The sequence below is a fragment of the Corvus cornix genome, chromosome 14, assembly GCF_000738735.6.
Source record: "Corvus cornix cornix isolate S_Up_H32 chromosome 14, ASM73873v5, whole genome shotgun sequence".
Taxonomy (NCBI): domain Eukaryota; kingdom Metazoa; phylum Chordata; class Aves; order Passeriformes; family Corvidae; genus Corvus; species Corvus cornix.
This window is the reverse complement of record NC_046344.1, coordinates 5,760,693-5,783,974: the sequence shown is the minus strand read 5'-3', so window position 1 is coordinate 5,783,974 and position 23,282 is coordinate 5,760,693. Positions and strand designations below refer to the sequence as shown.

The 23,282-nt window shown below is 54.8% G+C and overlaps 2 protein-coding genes across 9 annotated transcripts in view; one reads left to right on the top strand and one right to left on the bottom strand.

Annotated features, from left to right (window-relative positions):
* The window catches only part of TNRC18 (trinucleotide repeat containing 18), a 55,093-nt gene extending 52,740 nt beyond the window's left edge, over window positions 1-2,353 (top strand). For all 4 annotated transcript variants that reach the window (XM_039560487.1, XM_039560489.1, XM_039560488.1 and 1 more), the window contains one exon: window positions 34-2,353. In XM_039560487.1, the coding sequence (XP_039416421.1) occupies window positions 34-240 (207 nt within the window). In that variant the 3' untranslated portion in view covers window positions 241-2,353. The remainder of the gene's footprint in view (window positions 1-33) is intronic.
* On the bottom strand, window positions 1,968-20,066 carry SLC29A4 (solute carrier family 29 member 4). 5 transcript variants are annotated; one of them, XM_010392371.4, is made up of 16 exons: window positions 19,856-20,066; window positions 18,100-18,226; window positions 14,710-14,782; window positions 13,253-13,396; window positions 12,664-12,829; window positions 11,705-11,861; window positions 7,923-8,092; window positions 7,142-7,273; window positions 6,917-7,030; window positions 6,710-6,838; window positions 6,205-6,279; window positions 5,586-5,851; window positions 5,364-5,499; window positions 4,622-4,809; window positions 4,117-4,357; window positions 1,968-4,042 (listed from the first exon to the last, which is right to left on the bottom strand). In XM_010392371.4, the coding sequence occupies exons 6-16, from the start codon at window positions 11,800-11,802 to the stop codon at window positions 3,900-3,902; spliced, it is 1,692 nt and encodes a 563-aa protein (XP_010390673.1). In that variant the 5' UTR covers window positions 11,803-11,861; window positions 12,664-12,829; window positions 13,253-13,396; window positions 14,710-14,782; window positions 18,100-18,226; window positions 19,856-20,066; the 3' UTR covers window positions 1,968-3,899. The 5 variants fall into 5 exon arrangements, with proteins under 5 accessions (XP_010390673.1, XP_039416425.1, XP_039416427.1 ...); XM_039560491.1 differs by lacking the exons at window positions 18,100-18,226; window positions 19,856-20,066 and adding an exon at window positions 15,827-15,842; XM_039560493.1 differs by lacking the exons at window positions 11,705-11,861; window positions 12,664-12,829; window positions 13,253-13,396; ... (1 more) ...; window positions 18,100-18,226; window positions 19,856-20,066 and adding an exon at window positions 10,112-10,173.
* Window positions 20,067-23,282: the final 3,216 nt, after the last annotated feature.

Genomic DNA, 23,282 nt, shown 5'->3' with positions numbered 1-23,282 from the left:
TCCCACCTCCTTCCTTCTGTTCCTGTTGTGCAGAGAGCCCTCTACCAGTCCTCTCACGTGGATGAAAACGATGTCCAGACCATCTCACACAAGTGTCTTGTTGTTGGTCTGGATCAATATGAGCAGATGCTAAAGACAAAGAAATACCAAGACAGTGAGGACCTCTACTACCTTGCAGGGACCTACGAGCCCACCACGGGCATGATCTTCAACACTGACGGGGTCCCTGTCATCTGCTGACCGCCCAGGGGACACATGCCACCCCCTGGGAAGGGATGGGACAAACCTGAGGACGTGCCTGTTCAGACGACATGATTGTTTCTTTCAATGCTCATTTCTGTGTCACACTACAGACAGGAGAGCGCGAGAGACACGAGGAGGAAGGAGAGGGCTGAAGAAGGGGGTTGGGGAAGCAGTTACAGGACTCGAGGAAGGTGCCATTGGGGGGTGGTGGTGGTGCTTGAACCCTGAGGCTCTTCTGGAAGTGGCTTTAAGTAAGGTGACACTTGACCAACTTCTCCCTTCCTCCTTTTGGTCCAGGAAAGCACATGGGTCTCGTGATCATTTCACCAGCGGGACCCCCCGGCAGGAGGGATCCCTTTTGTGTCATTTTTTTCCATCAGTAACTCAGAAGCCGCCCGCGCGTGGAAGGACCCTCTTGCCTTCTGCGTGCGCTCCTCTCCGTCCTTATATTCCCTTTCTTGCTTAGTTTCGCATGACCCTTTATAGGAAGGACAGGGTGAAAGAGAAAGGAGATGAGTCTCTCTCAGCGCCTCGTCTCAATCCTCTCAGCGCCTTTTTGCCGTTCCCTTTCCCTGGAGGCCCCTCTGGCAGCATGTGGAGCACGACGGGGCAGGGCTGGCCCCAGCGCAGAGATGGCAGAAGAGAATCCTCCAGGCTGGAAGGAGCGAGGTGGAAGAGGAGCCAACATCCAATCTGGGATGCTGCCTTCCCACTGCCTTGAACAGAGAGTCTGAACCCTTTGCAGCTCTGTACCCCTTCTGCCGTGCAGAAGTGCTAGAGGGAGCAAGCAGGTGGCAAGGGGGTGACACGTGGCAAACTGAGACCTTGTCTTGGAGCGTGCAGTGAGGGAGCAGGAATCGACTGGGAAAAGCTGCTGCTCGGTGCTTGGAGGAGAGAAGATCACAGGCCATTGGATTCTGGCATCCCTCACCCAGCTTTACCTGCCATGCCTGGCCTGAGCTGAGACGTGGAGCTGCTGGGAAGCCTCTGCTCATCATCTGAAGGGAATGGGGACAGTGTGTGAACCTGGCTGTGCCTGCCTGCGGCGTTCCCACAGCCAGAGCCCCGCTGCCACCTTGGGCTCAGGGACGGCACCGTTCAGCTTCCTCCATCCATGGAGGAGCTGAGCTCCCACTGGGCACACGCCAGACCCACAGCACCACCACTGCTGCTCCAGGGTTACACCTGGCAAGAGGGAACACCTGAGAACGATGCACCATCCTTGCACTTAAAACAAAACTCCAAGAGACGCACTGATCTTTGCAACTCCCGACTCGCACTACAGATCACTGGGACGTGGAGCGGGGCCCGGCTCGGCCCAGGCTTGGGTGGGGAGACGCTTTAGCCAAGGACAGATTGGAAACTCTCCACGCTGGTGCCGGCTGCGTACCAGAGACTGGAGGCCGGGGCTCAGGGGAGAGGGACAGCCCCGCAGAGTTCCCCCTTGACCTTTAAACAAACCACATGGTGCTGAGCTCGTACCATCTCCACCCTGGGCCACCGGCGCCTCGGCACGGCGGACAGTGACGGTTCTAGCCTGTACAGTTTTAATGTACCAAAAGACTCTTTAGCCCTCCTGTATTATAAGTCTTTAAATGGATTCAACTTTTTAATTATAAATATAAATATAAATATATATATATAAATATAAACTTTTTAAAACTGTGAAAAAAATTATGAAATTATAAAAAACAAAAAAAGAAAAAAACCCACAACGGCAGAAATGAACACAGTCTGACGTTTAGAATATTATTTTTTATTTCCTGTTGGATTGTGATTGTAAATGATCTGGGAACAGGCACACCCCCCACGCTCAAAGTGTACTGTACTTCTAGAAGCAAATTGTGTGAGCATATTTTAAAGAGCGAGAGAGAGAGCGCGCGAGAGAGATTTTATGCTAATGTTAAATAGAAAGCACTTAAAACCCACTGCCTTCTATGGAACACAAGGATATTTCAGACAATCGAGAGGAAAGGAGAGCCAGGTTTTTGTCTTTTTGTTTTGTTTTGTTTATGTTTTGTTTAAAACAATTTTTTTGGCATTCTGTTTGTTGGAGAACTCCGTGTGATCTTTTTTCATAAAAAAAAAAAAATTAATTGAAAAAAAGCAACCCAACGAAGCATCTTTCTTTGTCTCACTTGTCCTGACCGCAGGGTTTTTCTCCCCTTGGTGGCAACGATGGCTTTTTGGCTCAGCCCCTGCCCTGGAGAAAGACAGAACCCAGGTGCCTGGTGGCTTTTTGGGGAGAACCCGTCTGTGTGACGTGGTGGCACCGATGGACAGGACAGGACACAGGAGCAGAGGTGTCTGCTGGACGGGGCCTTTAGGCTGGAGGTGTGAGTCCTCCCCCTGCCGCCACACTCAGGGCACCATGTGTTGAGGATGAAACGCTGGATTTGCTCTTTTTGGTGTGAGCTCCACTTCATACAGGCAGGAACTTGGCATGGTGCTGCGGGGGCCGGGTTGGGGCCAGGCCTGGCACTCGCTGGCTCCTTGGGCTTGATTTCCTGGGAGGTGGCACCTGCCAACTGGCACAGCAAGGTGCAGCCCGTCCCAAAACGTGCCGTTGGCACCTTCTCCTGCTGCTTTCTGCTCCTCTTGGCCCATGCCCTCTCCTGTGTGCTGCCCACAGCAGTTTGCAGGCTGGTAGGGGTTTGGTGTAACCCGGTGACAAGTTCAGGCACCCCAGGTGACAAAGAGGGCCCTGAAGAAGGGGAGCAGCACAAGGGGCACCGCAAGATCCAACAGGACAGGCAGCAGGCACGACCCTGTGTGTGTTTGCCAGCCCAGCCCAGCACCAGCAGTCAAGTGCCACCAGTGCCAGTGGTACAGCTAAGAACCAGCAAAGACATTTAATTATTTAATCAGCTTCACTTTTGTCCTGTGCAATAAATTTTCAAGCTCAGCAGTGGCCTGTGGATGGCACTGGCAGTGCTGTAGCCTTGAGACCCCCCCCTCCACCCCTTGCAATGGGGTAGATTCACAGTGTGGGGTGGGGGGAGGCAAGACCTGCTGCTCTTGCAGTTAGGGGGGGGTAAAACAAGACACAATAAAAAAAAAAACAAAACATTTTTTCCCCAACCATCAGAAGTGAATTGGGACTTTCACACAGCGGTTGGCATATTTAGGGAGGGACTGTTACTTCAAGCCTTTCTTGGTGAAAACCTGCAGCACCGTCAATGGAAGTTGAGACCCACCTTCCCAGAGCCACCAGGGACTGAAGGAGCGTTTCCTTCCTCTCTTTCTCCTCTTCTTCTTCACCAGCCCTCCATCACCCTCCTCCCCAGTGCTGGTTCTATTCCCTTTGGGATTTGGCAGTATTTTCTTCCTCCTGTCAATGGCTTGGCGCAAACAGAAGATCCCCAGCCTTCACTGGAGAGCTGCACATTGCTGATGGGGACATCCCCAAAAGCAACAAGAACTGTCCCATGGGGTGGGAGGAATGTCACCCCAAGCAGTGGCCCTGCACAGTGCCAGGCTGGGCAGCAAGGACCGTTTCAGGATGCCACAGCCCTGTGCTGACAGGATACCAGTCCTTGTCCACCCTGGGGCGGCTTTCTGGCTCCAGGCTCCCTCCCTGAGGAGGGACATGTGGGGTGCTGGGGACCATGGTGGGCAGCAGGTCCCATTGTGTCCCCACAGCCCCACCCCAGGGCTCAGTACCCGAAGGTGAAGGAGCCATTGGAGGTTTCGGTGTAGAAACAGGTGCTGTGGGAGGTGCTGGTGAGGCTGTAGGCAAAATACGCCACAGCCGAGCCCAGTGTCAAGCCCGTCATGTAGGACACGGTCATGGTGTTCCCTGTGGGAATGGACACGGGGTGTCAGGGTGCTCTGGCCACACCATGTGGGATTCCCAGGAGGGCTTGGTCCTACCTGCCAGCTCCCGCTGCTCTGGGCTCACTTTGCCTGCGGCCAGGATCATGGGGACGCTGCCGAAGTAGCCATTGGTGATGCCCATGAGGAGGGAGAAGATGCAGGGCCAGGCGGGGTGGCCGAAGGTGGGCTGCCCATTGGGGTAGACACACATGATGAAGAGGGGGATGAAGACCACACGGAGGCAGGAGTAGACGAGGAGGTGGGTCCCTCTCCAGTCATAGGGCAGGGCAGCCAGGATCTGCAGCAAGAGGCAGAGACCCTGTTGCGGAGGGTGAGGAGGCTGGGGAGGGCCATGCCGTGCCCAAAATGGGGCAACAAGGAGACAAGATTGTGGAGAAGACCAACTGCTGTGGGAACCCAACCTTGGCTGTGCTGGTAAGCAGCAGCCTCACGCTGGTTAGACACCCATGGGTGGAGATGACCCTTGGTGGAGCCAAGTGGCTTAGAAAGAGAACACCAAAGGAGGAGAGACCCCCACTGCTGTCTCTGGCCTCTCTCCTACCTTGCCGACAAAGTCAGAGAGGTTGAAGATGGCCATGATGAGGATGGGGAGCCATTCCCCCAGCGTGCAGTTGTGGATCTCCGACTCCAGCCCGGGAAAGAGGCACAGCGTGATGAAGTAGGTCATGGCGATGGAGAGCATGTAGGCCCAGATGAGGCGGGACACAACATAGCGGTAGAGCAGCATGTCTGGCAGAGACAGGCAGCACAGCTCAGCCAAAACTGCAGCCTCCCCCTTGAAGAGCCTGAGAGCCTTTTCTGACCCCCAGGCGTGCCTTCCAGAGATGAGTTTCCCTCATAGTTTTGGGCACATCATTAGGAAAGGGATCACAGAATCACAGAATGGTTTGGGATGGAAGGGAATCTTAAAGCTCATCCAGTTCCAACCCCCTGCCATGGGCAGGGACACCTTCCACTACCCCAGGTTACTCCAAGCCCCATCCAGCCTGGCCTTGGACGATTAGAGAGATGAGGCAACCACAGCTTCTCTGGGCAACCTGTGCCAGGGCCTCACCACCCTCATGGGGAAGAGTTTCTTGATAATAGCCCATCTAATCCTGTCCTCTTGTCAGTTTGAAGCCATTTTCCTTTGTCCTGCTACTCCACGCCCTTTTCAAAAGGCCCTCTCCAACCTTGGGGATGATCCTGCCCCAAAACTCTGGGTTACCAATCATTTATCCCACCCTACAAAATGTGGCAAACCCACCCCATGGGCATGGCTTGCCCCTGAGCCCACCACTCACCTCGGAAGCTGGGCCAGCTCCTCTTGATCTTGGGCCGAGGGACGTCGAAGCGCATGTAGGTGCCACTCCCAGCCAGCTCAGCTTCAGGGCCGGGGCTGCTCCAAGGGGAGCTTGGCTGCCCCTGCTCCTGGTTTTCCTGGATGAGGGGAGAGGGGACAGCAGTGCTGAGGTGCAGTGGTGAAGAACCCCAGGAGTCAGCAGGGAAACCCACCCTTGGCTTACAAATCGGACGTCCTCAGAGGTGACATCATGGTGGACGCGGTAGCCGGTGCCAGGGTCGCCAGCCCCGCGGCTCTCGGGGAGGCCCTTGCGGGAACAGTCCGTGTAGTAGCGGACGAAGCGGGTGCGCTTCACCAGGAGGTGGAGGATGAAGCACGTCAGCTCCATGCCGATGGAGATGAAGAAGAAGATGACGGTGTTCTCCTTCTCGTCTGACAGCAGCAGCTTGGTGAAGATGCGGCTGAGCGAGATGATGACCCCAGCGGTGCCTGGTGGTGTGGGAGAGCTGTCACCGCTGGGCCCCACTGAATCCCGGCTCAGGGATCCCCATCAGCCCCTGCTACATGCATGTGATGCTTCCCAGTATGGAGGAGTCACCAGCAGTGATTTTGGGTGATGAAGCTTCTGGCAGACATCCCCACCTCCCGTCTGGCATGGCAGTGCAGGGACTTAGAAACCAGTAAGTGCTTGGGAGCACCCTGGGGTGTCTCTGACCTGCTGGCAACCCATCTGGGCTGTGCTGGAGCCAGTGGGGACCCAGGTGTGACTCTCTGGGGCCCCAGGAGAAGGTGCAAGTCCATGTGGTGGGACATGGACATGGTCAGTGGCTGTGGGTACTTACTCTCGCCCGTCATCACTCCTTGCGTGTAGCGCTTGGGCAGCAGCCCCGTGTAGCCGTAGAAGCTGGATTGCTGCACTTCAGGAGAGATGCACAGAGGGGAGAAGGGGGAATTATTGCTGCAGCCGAAACTCCGGGAAGGGGGAAGAAACCCCAGAGGGAACCCATGTGCTGTGCCAACTGGGAGCTGCTCCTTGCACCAGCCTCCTTGCCCCAAAAGCAGGAGGGCCTTTTTTCCCTCCCCGGATGCTTCACTGTATCTGTTCCCACCAAGAGTGGCCACCAGATGTGGGGGTTTGGGATGCCACCATGGTGGCCTGGATCAGTGGTGTCAGTCACTGGTGTCATGGTTTGGTGCTGGTGCCCCTGGCCAGTCCCACAGTGGACAGATGTGGAGGGGATGGAGTAGGGCTGTGAGGGTTATAGGGATCAGAGCAGAGCAGCTCAGGGATGGGGATGTTTCCCACTCCTACCTGCCCTGTCTCAGCCCAGCTGCTCTCCCACATACCTGTGCAGCCAAAGGCCACCACCCCGACAGCCACCAGGTTGATGGCGTAGGCTTGTCTGCGGCTGAACAGCTCCAGCCACACGTCGCAGATGCTGACGAAGAGCAGGGGCCCCAGGGCGAAGAGGTAGCCTGTGGGGGGAGACAGAGGTGGTGGCGGGGGGACAGCACAGGGACAGCACTGCCTGGGGGTGCAGGGACCCCACTCACCCACAGAGATCCGGGTGTGCAAGCTCAGCAGCTCCACCAGTGCGTTGTTGAGGATGACGGCCACCAAGGCCACCAGGATGTAGGTGAGGCTCATGTCAAAGACAATGGAGGTCCCTACAGAGAGGCAGAAGATGGGGGAACAGGAGGTCAGCTCCCTTGGAAACAGGAATGAGTTCTCTCCAGGTTTGGGGTGTCAGGGAAGTGCTGGAGCGGCTCCAGACCTACCTGGGTATTTATGGTGCAGGTAATCCACATCGGTGATGAAGCTGTTGTAGGGCAGGAGGAATCCCACCCCAGCCAGCAGCATGGCAAAATAAATCCCATGGTATCGATCCTGGGGCTCAGGGTCCTCAGAAACTGCCCCAAAAGGTGAAAGAAAAAGATGTAACAGTGACACTGCTGCACCCCTGGGACCTATGTCAGACGCCAGCCTTGAGGCGATGAAATAGCCCAGCACCCTGCAGATGTACAAATACACAGCCCCAGCTCTAAGAAGCTCCTTCTCTAAATAAAGACCCTTCAGTGGGACACCCAGGAGGCAGGAAAACACCTGGGCTTTGTGGGGCTGATGAATTTTAATTGCAGCTAAACAAGCTTAGAGCCAGGCACTGCAGGTAATAGCACAAGTCAAGGTGCAGAGGGGTGGAGGCAGGTGTGGGGGTGGACAGGGCTGCCTCAGGATGTGGAGCAGGGCTGGGGTGAATCCCAGGAGCATCCCTGAGTCCTGCATGGAGAAAGACAAAGCTGCAGGCTGGGGGTGAGCCTGGCAGGAGAACCAGGGCACCAATCCTCAACTCCTTGCCAGCCTGCAGAGCCCACTGTCACGGGATGTGCTGGTGGCTCTCATGGGTACAAAAATGGATGAAAAAAGGTATTGGGCAATTTTGTGGCATTTCAGGCTATTTGTGGCTATTAAACCCATCCCAGGAAGCTCCTAAGTGGGTGGGAAACCAGCGGGGAACCCGGCTCCTGGCTGTGGGTCACGTCGGGCCGTGCCTGCCCTCACCTGGCTCCATGAAGGTCAGGACACCCTTGGCCTGGCTGCCCCGCTGCAGCTCGTCCTCCTCCAGCTGGTAGCTGTCGAAGCTGAAGCTCATCACCACGTTCCCCTCCGGCGTCGCCGCCGGGCTCAGCTCCTTGAAGCGCTCGGCTCCCACTGAGCCCATCCTGGCCAACCTGAGAGGGAGAGAGAGCAGTGGCTCCTGTGTCCCCCCCGGGTGATGCCAGAGGTTTGCAAGGGATAATGGCATGTGGGCAGCCCTGAGCTGTCGCCACCTCGCTGTATCACAGCGGTTCTGGTGTTTTTTCCACCTGGAAAGATGATTTCTCTGGCGCAAATGGGACCCACCAACCTTCTGAGCAGAAGTTTGGCTTTGGAGTGGTGAGCAGTGCTTGTGGGGGACCCACACGAGCCACCCCTGAGGAACAGCCTGGCTCAGCACCTCACTGGGATGCTACCAAAGAAAAACGCCACTGTGATTTCCAAAAGCAATTAGAGAAATTAATGGATGAAAACCACTCACGGAAGGCGGCTGCGGGGAAGATCCCGGCTGCCTCGGGAAGCCCTCGCTCCCTGCAGGCAGCACACTTGCTCCGGTTTATGCCCCTTTTCAGCATCTCTGCTGCCTGGGGCTGGGGCAGAGCCACCGGCCTGGGCAGACACACTCCTGCAGCCTTTCAGGGAGAGGATGGGATGTGACCCTGCTTTTTTTAGATCTGCTTCTCTGAGGGATCATAGCCCAGCACAGAGCTGCTCAGAGAGCCGCCAGAGAGACCCCAGCGTCATGCTTCAGAGGGTCTGCACTGAATGCAACCCAGAATGAGCTCTTCAAATACCCAACATCCTCCAGTGACCCCACCAGAGCCACCCAAAATACGTTTCTTCCCGGCGGTTCAACCCCAGGGGGCTGCTCTGAATTCCTTGTGCCAGTTGCTCGATGCCAGCCTGTCCCCAGCCCACCTCCTGTAGATTTCCCTGGCATCCAGGGGTGGTGGTGGTGAAAAAAATCTCCTCCAAGGCAGTAGGTTGAGTCAGGCAAGAGAGGAAAAATCAATGACAGTGATTTCTTTGGTCTCCCTGCCAGACATGGCGTTTGCAGGAGCAGAGAGGTTTTCCAGCTGCCAGGATGTGCTGGATGCTGGAGGGCCCTGAGGTGGGTGGCAAACGTGTTGTCCACAGATCCTGTGAGCGAGTTCCTGGAGCCTAAAATGCTTCTCTTGCTACAGGACGGGTGCACAGGGCAGCACTGCCCCGGCCCCGAGGTTGTGCTGAGGTCACAGCACTGCTGTGGGGCTGGGATGGGGTCCCTCCTCCCGCATCATGCTGGGGTTCACCCCAAGACTGCCCATCCCGGAGCCCCGCGAGCAGAACAACCCAGCAGGGCACGTTATGCTGGGGACACCGCTCCATCCTGCTGCTCCCAGAGGAGCTGTCTGCAATCCCCTTCACCCACACCCTCCTGTGCCGGCTACCACCCCAGACAATAAAACCCAGCGGGAAGCATCTCCCGGGATGCCGGAAAGCCTGTTGCAGGGCTTTTCCATAGCAGAAATCCCAGCTGGAAATGCCTCGTACGCACTGTGTGTGGCCCAAACTTCCCGGGGCCAGGAGCAGAGCGGGATGCGGGATGCGCTGCACAGCCGCGGCGCTGGACCAGCCTCCGGCACTCTCCGCCTCACTCCCCCGAGCATCCCTGCGCCGCCGTAAATTGGATTTTCTCCTCCCGCTGGATATACATCCGTCTGCCCCTATGGATTTACACCCTGCCACCCCTGTGGCCCCAGTGTGGGAGCGGGGGCGTTTCTCCATCGCGGTTAGGGGTGGGAGGTCTCAACCGAGAGGAGCCCTTGCCCCGCTGCCCCTCGGCTCTGCGTGAGCCCCGGGCACCGCAGCCCCGTGTTAGGGCAGAAAAGCGGTTTTTGCCCTGGCAGAAGGGTCTCCCGACATCTTACCAGCGGCGAAGTTGCCACAGACGAGGGGAATTCAGTAACCCACGTCCCCGGTCTGAAGGAGAATCTCCTGGCCGGAGGGAGCGCGGGGAACGCGGCCCCGGCCGCGCCCGGAGGATGCTCGGGGGGGCCGGGAAGATGCTCAGCGGGGCCAGGGCGTGCAGGGGCTCGGCGCGGCGGCTTCCCCTCCTTTCCCCCGCTCCCCGGCGGTCCCGGCCGAGCCCAACAGGTCGCGGCGGTTCTTACCTCGCTCCGCCGCGGCGGCTCTGCGGCACCGGCGCTGGCCCGCCCCGCTCAGCCCCGGCGGCCGCCGGCCCCCGGCCCCGCCATACCGGAGCCTCCGCCGGGAGGGGGCCGGCACCGAGTGCGGCGGCGGCGCGGAGCGGGGGCGGCCCCGGGTCTGCCTCCCCCCGGGTCTGCCTCCCGCCCGCCCCCCGCTCCTCCCCCGAGCCCCCCCGGCGGCCCCGGGTCCGCGGGAGCGGCTTTCCCGATGCACGCCCGTACTCCTGTCCATAGGCACCGCCTGTAGGTACCGCCTATAGGTACTGGCGAGAGGTGCCTTAGAGGGATATCGGAGGTCCGGAGCTAATTGCAAAGAGAGATTAATCAGGAAGAAAGCCCCGGTAATTTCATTCAGGGCATGAGCTTTTCAGGGACAGGGTCGTTCCTGCCCTGAGAAGGGTTTTGTCGTAAGAGGAGCTGATGGGATCAGGATGGATGGATAGATGGATTGCAAATCTGGCTGTCAGAACACAGCAATGCCCCAGCGTTTTGAGGAAACAACCAAGATCTCTGATCCCCTGCATAACCAGGGAGTGGAAGCAGAGGAGTAAGGGAAGCAGCAGCATGGGGCAATGTGGATACCTGTGTCCCCCCAAGGAGGGTGATCCAGGCAGGGACCCCGTCGGTGTCCCCACCCGTCCTGGGCTGGGAGAGCTGGCCCAGGCTGCAAGCTCCACCACGGGGGTCTATTGCTGTGGGGTTTTCTACAAGAGCAGCAAGGCACAGAGGGGGGGACTCAGCCCCCTCCCAGCAAACTGGGTGAGAGCTCTGGGGGATCAGCCCTTGCTGGGCTCTGCCCCCCCGGAGCGTGTGAGGATGGAGGCAGCGGGAAGGAGGAGACGAACCATCCCTGCTCCCAGGCCGTGGCTGCACCGCGGCGGGCTGTGAATTACAATCTCCTCGCAGTCAATAATTGCTGCGTTGTGTAAATCAGCGCGCGGGCCGGGGGATGCGCTGCTGCTGCTGCTGCCGCTGCCAGAGGAAATTAGAGACACAGCCGCCTGTGCCGCCTCAGCCGCCCTTCTGCCGGGAGCGGGGCTGAGAAAAGGGTCTCCTGCAAATTCAGCGCAGGGAAGAAAACAGGCCAGGTGGAAATTTCCATCTTTTCCTCCTTGACTGAAATAGCCGGAGTTTGGCTCAAAGCACACCCGACTGCTGTGCCAAGCACGGCCTGGGGCCGGGGCTCAGCCTTCCCTACTCCCCTCTGGGCTGAGCACCTGCACAGCTCGGCCCTCTGGTGCAAAGGGGGATTTTTTTGGGCTGTTTGCTTTGGCAGGCTTGTTCAGCTCTAATTTCATAGTGTCTTTGTAAAATCTCAAAGCACCTCACTCCCCTTGGGGTACAACCCCTTGCTCTACACCAGACCCCATCGCTCTCTTCCAGGAACCTTGAAAATGTAAAAAAAAGGGGGGGGGGGTGAGTGTGGTGGGGGTTCCTTGGCCGTGTCTGACACTGGTTGGCACCCAGACAGTGAGAGTGCTCCATGAAAAGAGCAGGATGAGCTGAAGCATATGTGCACCCGCCTTTTCCCAGCACTCGCCAGGCAGCATTACTCACCACAGGGATTCCCCCCAGGAGCCGGTTCTCCCCATTCCAAAGCCCCAGGAATAGAACCAGGGGTGGTCCTTTAAAGACAACCAAGCCGAGGGGAGCATCTCAGCTCCCAAAAGGATGTGGCGCTCTCTGAGCCGCGGGAGATGCCGCAAGCGAACACCTGGTGACAAAGATCAAGCCTGAGTTTTAGCATCTTCTCCAAAATCACACGATCAAGAGATCCCCATTCCAGGGGACAAGGGGGGTTCCCTTTCAACTACTCCTGCTGTGGATGTGACAGACCCATGCTGGGATACCCAAGGAAACTGCTACAGCTTGGAGAGCTACAGGAAACACAGGGAGATGAACTCATCAGGGTGAACTTCTCTGGGTGCTTTGTCTCTGCTTTCTCGATTCACAAGGGCAGTGTTAGACACAAACAACACTGTCCCCCCCGCCCAAGGTGCCCCCTGAGCATCGGCAGGCTGAGCTGCTTCTGCCTGACAAGGGTATGGGGGTCCCATGGGCTGGGCTCTCCTGGTGTTTTGCTGGGCTCTTAAATTTTTTAAGCTGGCCCTGAATAATTCAGCTTCCACATAGTTGGCTCAAGGTTGGTGAGCTCAGATGCTCCTTGGGTTTCTGCTTGACCCACTTTAACAGCCAGGAAAGTCAGCCAGGCATGGTGCTCCTGGTCCCAGGCATCCTGGTCCCTGTGGCATGAGGGACATCCTTTACACACAGCCCCAGCCTGGAGTCTTGCCCCTGCACCTCACATCCAACAGCCTCATCCCTCACCCACACTGCAGATTTCTAGAGGCATTTTTTCCTTCTCCTGCCTCTCCCTGCTGTCCCATGGCTCCCAGCACAAGTGGGTGCATCCCAACAGAGTTTGCAGGATTATAAGGAGGGATTTGCTTGGCTCCATGAACCAGCCAACACCCTGTGGCCACCTTGCCACAGCTCCTTGCTATGCAGGGCCTCACCTCAATTCCCAGGAGCCTGGATGAACATTGACTAATCCTGCCGGCAGAATAAGAAGCTGCTGATTCATTTGGCTTCGAGATGCTGGATTAGGACGATCTCCAGAAACGTCCTGTATTGTTGTTTTTTCCTTGCCCTTCCAGCCGAGTCAGGTTTTATTAATCATTGCTGTTGCAGAGGGGAGAGGAAGGAGAGACCTTTCAGTTGTCTGCAGACCAAAAACCTCGAGCCAAGGCTTTAAACTCTTGGGGACCATGGGAAGGGGCTGTCCCTGCTGTCCCCATCCCTGTGGACACAGCCACAAGCGATCCCTTGGCTAAGGAGCTCCTTAACCAAGCCCTGCTCACCCTGCCAGGCTGCCCTGGTTCTTCTGTGCCCAATGGGTGTCCCCTCTGCACCAGCTGGGGTGGGTGACACTGAGGGGGGGCAGAAAAAGGGATGAGATATCTGCACCCCCCTTCCCACACCCCCTCACTCAGTGCTCCCAGGAGTGCTGTGCATCCATCTTTTCCGCTTCACAGAAGAGGAAGGCTTTCTCAAGGCTGCAATCCCCTCTTGGAAAAGCTCCTTTAAACAGCATTGCATCCTTACCCGGGGTCTGCTCCCAACGCCGGCCCAGCGTGTCGTGCCAGCACCAGGAGCATCCTTGGCAGCAGTGGCTTTGCACAGAGACGGCGGGGATTAATCAGGGATGTTGCCTGTTGGCCGGAGTCACACTTGGGGGATTACTGGGGCCTGCAAGGAGCGGGGAGTAGCCAGAGAATTTGTTCAATGCAAGTGGAGGGGTTTGTCACAATCCGATTGCAGGCGAACAGAAATCCCCAGTGCTGGCAGGAGCTCAGCACTGGAGGCCGCAGGGATTAACTGGTTTTTCCCCAAGCTTTGCAGCAAGGCCGGGGTGGGAGGAGATGCTCTAAGCCCAAAGCTCTGGGTTTAAAACCTCCAGGGAGATGCAGGGGCTGAGCTGAGCATGAGCTTTGGGGCACCCAAGCCTTGTCCCAAGGCCAAGAACCAAATTCTTTCACGTGGATGCCCCAGTTCTCCTGCAAGGCATTACTCTGCATCCCTCCCTGCCCTCAAACCAGCCTGGGAGAGCTGGAGAAACCCTGGGAGGATACCCATGGCCTTTGCATTCCCCTCGCTCCTCTTTGTTGGAACAGATTTGCATCCATCACTAATTAATCCAAGATGAGCTCCTAATTCAGCTCCTTGATTGCAACTTTGCATAATTGCTGCACGCACAGGCAGAGTGGCAGGACGGGATAAAAAAAGGAGACAATCAGTGGTGGGCGTAGAGGAAACAACGCCGGGAAGGGCCGGTTCAGCTCGCTCCCACTCACCGGGCTATTTACAGACACAGGTTGAGAGAGATTTTTCTCTGGAAGGAGAAAATGGTGACAGTTACCCTTGGAGGGGGTGTTTTCCCCCGTGCTGTGCTCGCAAAGGGCCTCGCCAGCAGCCACAAAACCCTCAGGCAGTGGGAAAGCCAGGAATTACAGGCCAACCTTTTTTGCTATTCCTGTCATCGCTGCTGCCCTCCTCCCCAGGCTCTCCTTTTCCCAGTTCCCCAGCACTGTCTGTAGGTTTCAGAGCAAACATTCCACCAAGGTGAGCAGGCAAATACATCCCCCTGAGCCAGGTTCCAGGCTTCTGCCCCAGTCACCGGGTACATCACACCCCATGTCTGTGAAGGCTGTTAAACCCCCCAAAACAAGGCCCAGAGGCCGCCCCAGGGAACGCATGAAGGAGGTTGGGCAGTGTGGTGAGGGTGAGCTGACCTCAGCCCTTGGAGGCATAAAAAGTAGGAAAACCCCTTCTTTTCCTGCCAGAGATGCCCAAGCCATTCCCACACGGCTCCAGCAGGCACCCGGGTACCCAGGGGTGATGCACCCCGAGCACGCACCACCCCATAGGATCGTGCACGTCGATTGTGTGCTCACAAATAAACGCTGATACTGGCTCAGGGGTTATTCTGCCACCTTCCTCTTCCTTCTCCGCTCACCTCCCACCCACAGCCATCCCCCTCCCCAGTGAACACCTCCACGCACCCCAAAAGCTGAGCGACAGGGCAGCAAACAGCGGTGGACAGGTCAGCCTCACGCTCCCTATTCACGGCCCGCCCTGCAAAAGAAAAGCTACTTTCAGCTCCAGCCTTTTCTCTGGAAAAATGCAGCTCCCAGCACAGAGGCCCCTGTGCTGGCCCCATGGTGGGGGTTGGAAGGGGGTTTGGGCAGCCAGGCTGGCCCCATCACCCCTCTTAATCAGCCAGGGCATGCATGCAGCCTAATGCTGTCGCAAGATTTGGGCACTATTGACACGCAGGGCGCATTAAACGCCTTACGGGGGATTTGCATAAGCTCGGGGAGGGAGGAAGAGTGCGGAGAAAAGTGTCGACAATGGGAAAGTAAATGCATTAAAGTGCTTAGGGGGAAAAAAATCTGATAAAGGAATAAACCAGTTAAGGGAATATATTACTCATAGCCCTGTTATTCAAATCCTGCCTTATAGGAAATCCTCTTAAAGCGATCACCTGATTGTGTGTTAAATTCCTAATTGAATAATAAAAGAATTATGTATTTCTTCCATAATGGCACAAATAATGGGAGACCACGAGGATGCTCGGTGAGGGGGGAGGTGGTGGCAGAGGAGATGAGGGGAGAGGGGTCTTGGGGCAGCAGCAGCATTGATGGGAGATGTGGGAGCTGGGAGGGATGGCTGGGGAAGGGGAAAGTTGCAGGGTTGAGTGACTTTGGATGGTGGAAAGCTTTGCTGGGATGAGTGTAGGAATGATGGTGCCTAGCAGGAGAAAGAGTTGATGGAAATCCAGGCCTCCTCCAGCCCCACTGGTGCAAGAACTGAGAGAAGACACCAACCCTGGCCCCTTGCCCTGGAGCTGCTGGGAGCACAGCAACTGCAGCCCGAGATCCAGGCAAAGGGAACTCCGAGGGGGTTACAGCAGCTCCTGAAGCTGCTGAGGAGCAGAGGGAGGGCTCTGGATGCTGCAGGAGAGGCTCAGCCCCTGCTGCCCCCTCCTTTCCCCAGCCAGGGCTGAGGGCAATGCCTGCACGGCCTCTCCTGATGCTGCTGCCCTTCCCCCACCTCCACGCTATAAATAAGATGCAAAAAGAGGAGAGAAAAAAAGAAAATAAGAAAAGAGCACATCACCTGGCACTCAGGAGGTGAGGGAGAACAGCAGGACTGACATGCACCAAACCCTCAGACTGTGCAAGGAGGGTGGGGATGGAAAGGGGGGGAGAAACAAAAGAGCTAAAAATAGCCCAGGGAGCTGCTTTCTTCCCGGAGATCATTCTCTTTTTTTCTACCCAGCTGTTTCATTTCATAAACAGGATTATTTATTTATTTCTCCCTCTCTTCACTCCACTTTTTACTTATGTTTTCTATTTAGTCAACACCACTTTACCCATCCTCACATCTCCTTTAAATGCAAGGTAAAAACCAAAACAAAACACCCAAAACCAAGGAAAAAAACCCCTGAAACCAACAGCCTTGATGCCTCCTGCAATGTCTTGCTTTGCTACAGCTCTTTATATGTAATTGAATATCCCAGAGTTGCACCTGCTAATGCAAACTCCGATACCAATAAGTGGCAGTGGTGAGGGCAGAGGCAGCAGCTGAGAAAACAAAGCACCAGTGCCCAGCAAGCCCCAGCCAAGCTCCAGGCTGCCAGAGGCTTTTTATTAGGCAGAATTGGGTTGCTGGAGCCAGGCTGAGGTCCCAGACCAGGGCGAGTGTGGGAGCAGGAAGAAAGCAGGGTTTGCAGGGAGGTGGGTCTGGAGTTATCCTCATGGAATTTACGCCAAGCTTGTGCAGGGCAGGGGGGAGCAAAGCCCCTCCCCCGCCCCCCCCCCAATTCCCAGGGGAGACCCCCAAGCCCCAGAGCAGCTCCAGCCACACCGAGGAGCTCACAGGTTTGCTCCGCTCACATCTCCAGCAGTGCCCGCACCTCCTCCTCGATCCTGCATCCTCCAGCAGCAGCCAGGGAAATCAGGGATGACAGGAGCAGTTAATTTGAGCCTGCAGAGGCCATCTTCCCGTGGATGTGTTGTTTTGTTTCCAAATAGACTTTTAATAATGAATTTGGGATGGTAAAGAGAAAAAGCTTCATCCTGACCTCTTGAAATGCAAATTGCCTTTTCACCCTGGGAGAGATGAAAGGCTATTTCCTATCTGAAAAGTCAAAAAGGGCTGAGATAATGTCCCTGGCTCTGTCTCCCCACTTTCATTTCCAAAATTGTTTTTGGGTGAGGAGAGATGCTCTGCATGATTTCACTGTGCTTGGTGCCCATAGAGAGCAGGGGGGTCCTCAGGGGACACCTGGAGCAAAGACCCCTGTGCCCTGATGGTGCAGAGGGAGGGGACACAGCCCGGGGTCTGTATTCCAGCCCTGCTTCAGCCAACAGCAGAGGCTGTGGGGCCAGGTGAAGCCCAGAGCTTTGCCCTCCCCTGCTAGAACTCAATTTTTGGGCCCAACTCCAAAAGCTGCAGCGTTATCTGCTCAGGAAAACACAGCAGAGCAGTGGCACAGCCACACAGCTAAAGCCAGACACACTCTGCTCTGGCCCCACCACAGTCCCCTCATCCCAGCATGGCTGGATCAAGCCCCAGGCAGGAGCTTGTGGCACACACAGCAGCCAAGCACCCTCTGCCTCCCCCAGCAGTTCTGGCTCAGGGGCTGGGTGAAGGCAAACACAGAGCAGTATTTTTTTCCCCCCCTTATGTTCTGCTCTGGGTCAAGGAGCAAGTGCAAGGCAGATGCCCTCAGCATGCACAGAAGGTGCTGCAGAGAGCTGCTGAAGAAGCAGATGAGGGATGTCATGGGAGCAAACAAGGGAAGGAGCATGGATGCACCAAGGGGAAAAGGCTGGGATGCTGCCAGCAAAAGAGCAGGGAGGTTATGGGAGGAGAAAGACTGGGATGCTTCTAGAGAACATGCAGGGATGCTCTAGAGGAGAAAAGGCTTGGATGCTCCCAGGGAAGGAGCAGGGAGACTCTCAGAAAGGAAAGAACATGGGTGTTCCAGGAAAAGAAGATTGGTATGGTCCCAGGGAAGGGAAGAAAGAACAGGGATGCTCTGGGGACAGAAGGCTGGGATGGTCCTGGGGAAGGGACAGGGACACTCCGTGGCCCCAGGGCCCTGCAGCTCCATCCAACAGCTGCACAACAGCAGAGCACAGCCCCCCTCTGATGGCCCCCAGCAGCCTTCCCTTCACCAGCCACAGGCCCATCCCTCTGCCTGCCCTCCACAGATAAAGTGAATTATCAGCCCTGATCTGGAGCTGCTGAGGAGCAGTGGCTGACACGCCTTGAAGTGCTTTGCCACCAGCCTGCCCCAAGCAGGGAGAAGGGCACAGCAGTGACAAGGGAGATGCTGGGAAGGTACACACCAGGCTGGCACCCAAAAGTGACTCTGTACCCACCGTGTGGACAAGGTGGCTCTGATCACACGGACAAAGCAGATCTGTGCCCTTGCATCACTTGGTGCTCCCCAGCTCCCGGACTACACTTGTGGAGAAGTGAGTCTCTCTCCCAGGGCCTTCCTTGCCCCTGCAAAACAGTATCCAAAATATCAAAACACTGCCAAAATCCTCTAGCTTACTTAACGGACCTACCCAGACACAGCAATCTTCAAATCCTTTATTATAGCCTGTAACTGCTAAAAACCCCAGCCCAAAACATAACCCAGTGCTGGAGGAGCCGGCATCAGCTGTCCTCAGCTCCAGCAAGCTGGGCACAATGCCCTCATTAGCTCACAGTGCACCATTAATTAGCCAAAAAAGTCTCTGCCAAGGGCCTGTCTGAGACTTGCGTGGGTTGGATGTGGCACGAGAGAGGTGAGTGCTCAGGCACCAGCTGAGAGTGGGTGCTGCAAAGAGAGACAAGCTGCTCCTAAGCCTGGGCAGGATCAGAGTGGTGCTGGAGCTCACCTCTGGCTGCTGGACCCCAGCACTGCCCCAGCGTCTCCTTTCTGCCCACTGGCTCTAAAAATGAGTGATTCTGCATCAACCTTGCAACCCAGCCAGGCCCGGGGCAGTGTGAGCTGCTCTGCCCAGTTCCTCACTCCTTGCTTTGCTCCCAGCAGTCTGTTCAGCTCAGCCACAGCCTAAGTGGGGCTGTTCACACCAGGATTGTGCTTCTGCTCAGTTATTTCATCTTGGACTCAAGTCCTGCGTAGTGAAGGGTCTCAGGGCCTCACCACTGGGCAGATCATCACAGCTACACCCAAGAGCCTACTCAGTACCAAGAGAAAGCATACCAGGGAGGAACACAGGCACGAGTCCATGTTTGCCCTTACAATAAGATAAATAATTGGAAATGGGATTGCTCAGTCCCTTCCCTGGAAATTCATGCTCAGTGGGCCAAACTCAGTACCAACAGACAGATGTGAAACTGCTGATGTGAAAGCAACCATGGCTGCCTATTTCAGGGCTGGGTATGGCCCACCGCTCACAATTTTTCTTATGCTTACAGGAGAATATTCTGTTTTGCTCCCCTAGAGCAGAAGGAGAGGGGCTGTTGGACCTCCCAAAACATCAGTGGGTCTGGATGACTCTATCCACCTGGGACACAGGGAACAGAGGATTTGTTGGCATCACCACTGCAGATGGAAGTCACTGCCACTTCCTGAATCCACCAGCAGCTTCCCTCAGATCTTCGGTTTGCTCCAGGCAGGAGACAGGGAAACATCACCAGCAGCCGAGTGAACAGTTTAGAGACACTCATCTGAGCTAAGAGAGCCTGTTTTGCCTGGAGCAAAGGGAGGCACAAAGCAGCAGCGACAGGGCAGCATTGCCCTCCAGAGCTGGATCAGGGGAGGCGGCGCCTGCAGCTCCTCAGCCAAGGCCTCGCCATGAGAAAGCCACACAGGAGAACAGGGAGAGTCTCATCCTCATCTTGTCCTCACGTGCTCCAACACTGCTAGCAAGAGCAGAAAGGCTTTTGCTCCTCTTGTCCACCCCGATCAAAGCTCTTGCTGCTGCTTAGCAGGAGGAAGGATACAGAAGCAGGAGGTGCCTCCTCTCCCATCTGCAAGGGCTCACTCCACATCTTCCTCCAGGGCTTGAATGCAAGAAGCAACAAGCCTGGAGTGGCAGCACAGGGAGCACGCTGGCTATGAAAGTACTGCTTGAGATGCATCCCATGAAAAAAAGGAATAAAGGCAGTTAAGGAACTCACCTGAGCAGCAGGAGAAAAATACACAAATGCAAGGCCAGGGAAGAGCAGCTTCGAGGAGGAACAAGAGGGAAAATTACATTTGCAAGCAAAATGTGCCAAGAAAAACTCAGCTGGTCCTTTCCCAGTCCCTGCAAAGCTGCTCTGTGGAGAGCAGCTACAAAGCACAGCCGAGACCGAGGGCTCTTAACTGCTGCTGTTTTGGTTTGGGCCACATAGCGTCACCCTGATCTTATCTGGCCCCATCTCCAAGTAGCAAACAAAAGGAAGAAGACACAGAATACTTATCACAACACAGATTTAATTTCTTAGGCAGTTATAAAATTACAAAGAGCGACGGGCTAGCAGTGAAAGCCAGACACTTGGTGAGGTGGAATGTTAGACAAATTTTTCCACTTATCAACACAGATACCAAACAGTCAGTGAGCACTGCAGGATGCAGGGTTTTCTCCAGGAAGCAAATGCAAGAGCAAATAGATCCAGGTAGACCTAGGGCTGAGTCAACACCCCACAGAAACCCAGAGCTACAGGTTTGGGGAGAACTCCCCGCTCCTGAGTTGGACACATGCAGGGTCCCTGCGGCCACATGGCCAAAGCCACAGCACTGACACCTGTAACAAGCACAACGGCAGCTGTTTGCAGGGCAGAATTACAACTTCTTGCCCGTTATTTTCAAAGCAGTGTAAGATGAGATTTGCCAGTCGGAAGAGCATTAAAATGAAGGCATGTCATGATTAGAAAAATAGGAATTTGCTGAATTCCTTTGGTTGTACAACTGGAATCTGAAAGGATTTATTTACAGTCAGAGCCATGCTTTCTTCATTGCAAGCCTTTCACAGGCCAGCAGATTCCAGGAAAAGAAAGGCCTGCTCTGCACATGTGGAGAAGACACTTGGGCCTTGCTCTCAGATATTAACAGTTTAAATAAAGTTCACTGTTAGCCAGGACAACTGGAGCACAGAATAAAACTTCCCAAACCTCTGCAGTGATTAATCCCCACCAACACTTTGGACAAAGACTCCTGTCGCTCTGCAAACAGCAGCAGAGCATCTGCACATGCCAGTGGGATACTGAACAGCTCAGCAACCCACAGGGAAAGAAATTCTACTGTCCTACTGCATGCTGGTTGGTGCTAATGCCATTATTGGAGCCAAGAAAGCACAGCATGGGACATAACAGAGAGTGCTGTGCTCGGGCTCAGTGCTAACCCGCTCACCCAGCCCGGGGCTCCTCTGCTCCCTCCTCCCTTTTTGCTATTCCACACAGGTCAGACCGAATTTCCTCTGTGCAAACACCTGTCACTGCATTAAAGGTCTTCTCAGGTATTTATTTGCATTCAGGCAGACTTGAAAAGCCACCACCTCTACCCCCACCCTCTGCAAAACACAGAGCCAAGAAACTCGCCGTGCAGGACCCAGAGCAGTGAGGTACAAGCACACACCTGATCCCAGAGGGAGCACTCGTGCCAATGTCTTGTTCAACAGGGCATCAGAACAAACAGCTTTTACCAACCTCTTGATGCTTTCTACTTCCTCCTCCTCCTCTGCCAGGCCCTGCCTTTTAACGGCTAGATTCGTATCTATCGCTTGTATTTTGGAAACAGTGACATAAGAAGAGACCAGGGCAGATAAAAGCTTTCTGCCTCAGAACTTGAAATACAGAGTAAACAGACAGATGTCGAGACAGCAGCCGAGGACCTGCACTCGCTGCCCATTTGCACATCAAGAGAAGCAGCTCCTTCCCTACGGTACTCCCTGGGAACTGATCCCACTGCAAGCTAAGACCTGAGTTTAGGATTCCAAGTTTTTCAGTGTTCCCCCCTCCCTAGCTTTGGTTGTTTCAGTTCTCTGCCTCAACCCTCCACTGAGTTAAAAGCTATGAGGAAGTGCAGCCCATATGGAGAGAGAGACAGACTGTACAGAACAAACACTGTCCTTCCAAGGAAGGTCAGTCTAAACTGAGAGGGGCTGCACAGGTGTTCCCATACCCTGTGACCAGCTCATGGCCACAGCACAGGGCTAGAGCCTCCTTGGCTTACCCTGGGTTTGTCAGAGCATCAGAACAGAAATGTTTAGACACCACCTGATTCACAGAGAACAACAATGCAATCACAGGCTCCACACTCAGGTGAGGATGCAGCTGCAAACAGTATTTCTAGTTATGTTTAAAGAAAAAAAAAAAAAATAGAAACACATCTTTGTGTCACTGGGATAAACCCCCAAGCTGAAAGACTTCTAACTTTGGTAGCATACCACAACAGGGTGGTTACTGAGGGCCTGAGGCCATCACATGGAAATTACATCAGTCATATTTTATCTGAGAAAAAGTTTATATCCTCATGCAATGAATTTAAGACAAACTACTGTCACCACTCTTAAATACACAGCCAGTGGGGACCAGAAACAACCTGCTCCACCCTACTAGCTGGTCACTAACCTCAGAACATTAATATTTTTGCTCTATAAAAAGATTTTCCCAGTTACAACAGCAAGAAGATACTTTAACTGGCTTTCAGCTTCTATTTAAGAGTGAACCAAGTAGGGCACAGCAATTCCACAGTGTGTGGCTCAGGAGCAGGAACACGCTACAGCGTACGGAAGACACAAATACAGTGAATATGGGATCTCCAACTCACCTGTGGAAAATAAGGTATGAAAATTAAGAAGTGAATAAAATTAGTACAATACATGTTCTCTGTTTTTAACAAAGTTAGTAATTACGTTTAGGGGTGTAACATGGCCTTTGTTACACTCAAGACTTGTAAAACTTGTGTGTTTAGCAGACCTGTGCTGCTGGTGCATGTTTACTGCTAACTGTGCTTGTGGAGTCTAGGCCAAGCCTCCAAGGATGTTATCAGGAATGTTAACCAGCTTTAGTCTGGAATGAGCAGACATCTCCTGGGTGGTTCAGTTTGCCAGCAAAGCTCACTGAGCTTATATTTACTTCAAGACTTGTATTTCACTCTGCAGCTCGGAACATCACAGCAAAGCTGAGAGCAGTAAAGCAGAAAATAAAATAAGTAACTGCAGACCATGGAACTGAGTTGTCAGCCAGACCTTAAAGTCAAGAGACTAAGCAAGATTTCAGCATGACTCAGGGGCTTGCTGTGAATGTGCTGGGTTCTGGAGAGGACACCACAAGCCACTCCAACCAACTACTTCGGACAGTCAAGGGTTTGCAGAGAATAAACAAGCCTGAACCCTTCTCTCCCACACATGCTCGTGTACAAACACCTTCCACTGACACAGACTCACAGCAGCCTCCTTGACAGAGCTCTCTTGGCAGGGGCTACCACCTTCCTTGTACTTATAGAGGCAGGGGAAGCCCACACAGGGCTTTGGGGACAGAGCCCACTGCCTGCTATTGCTCCAGAGAAGACTTGTTCATGGTACCAAATCCTAAAAGAACATCACTGCGTAGTTGTTGTAGG

What these genes read in the sequence shown, in the direction of transcription:
- SLC29A4 (XM_010392373.3), bottom strand. Translation starts at nt 9,725, where the DNA reads ATGGAGAAACGCCCCCGCTCCCACACTGGGGCCACAGGGGTGGCAGGG. An exon ending in GGAAGTTTGGGCCACACACA is followed by an intron (nt 8,093 to 9,495) that starts GTGCGTACGAGG and finishes TCTCCCTCTCAG; the next exon opens with GTTGGCCAGGATGGGCTCAG. An exon ending in GAGCTGGCCCAGCTTCCGAG is followed by an intron (nt 4,810 to 5,363) that starts GTGAGTGGTGGG and finishes TGTCTCTGCCAG; the next exon opens with ACATGCTGCTCTACCGCTAT.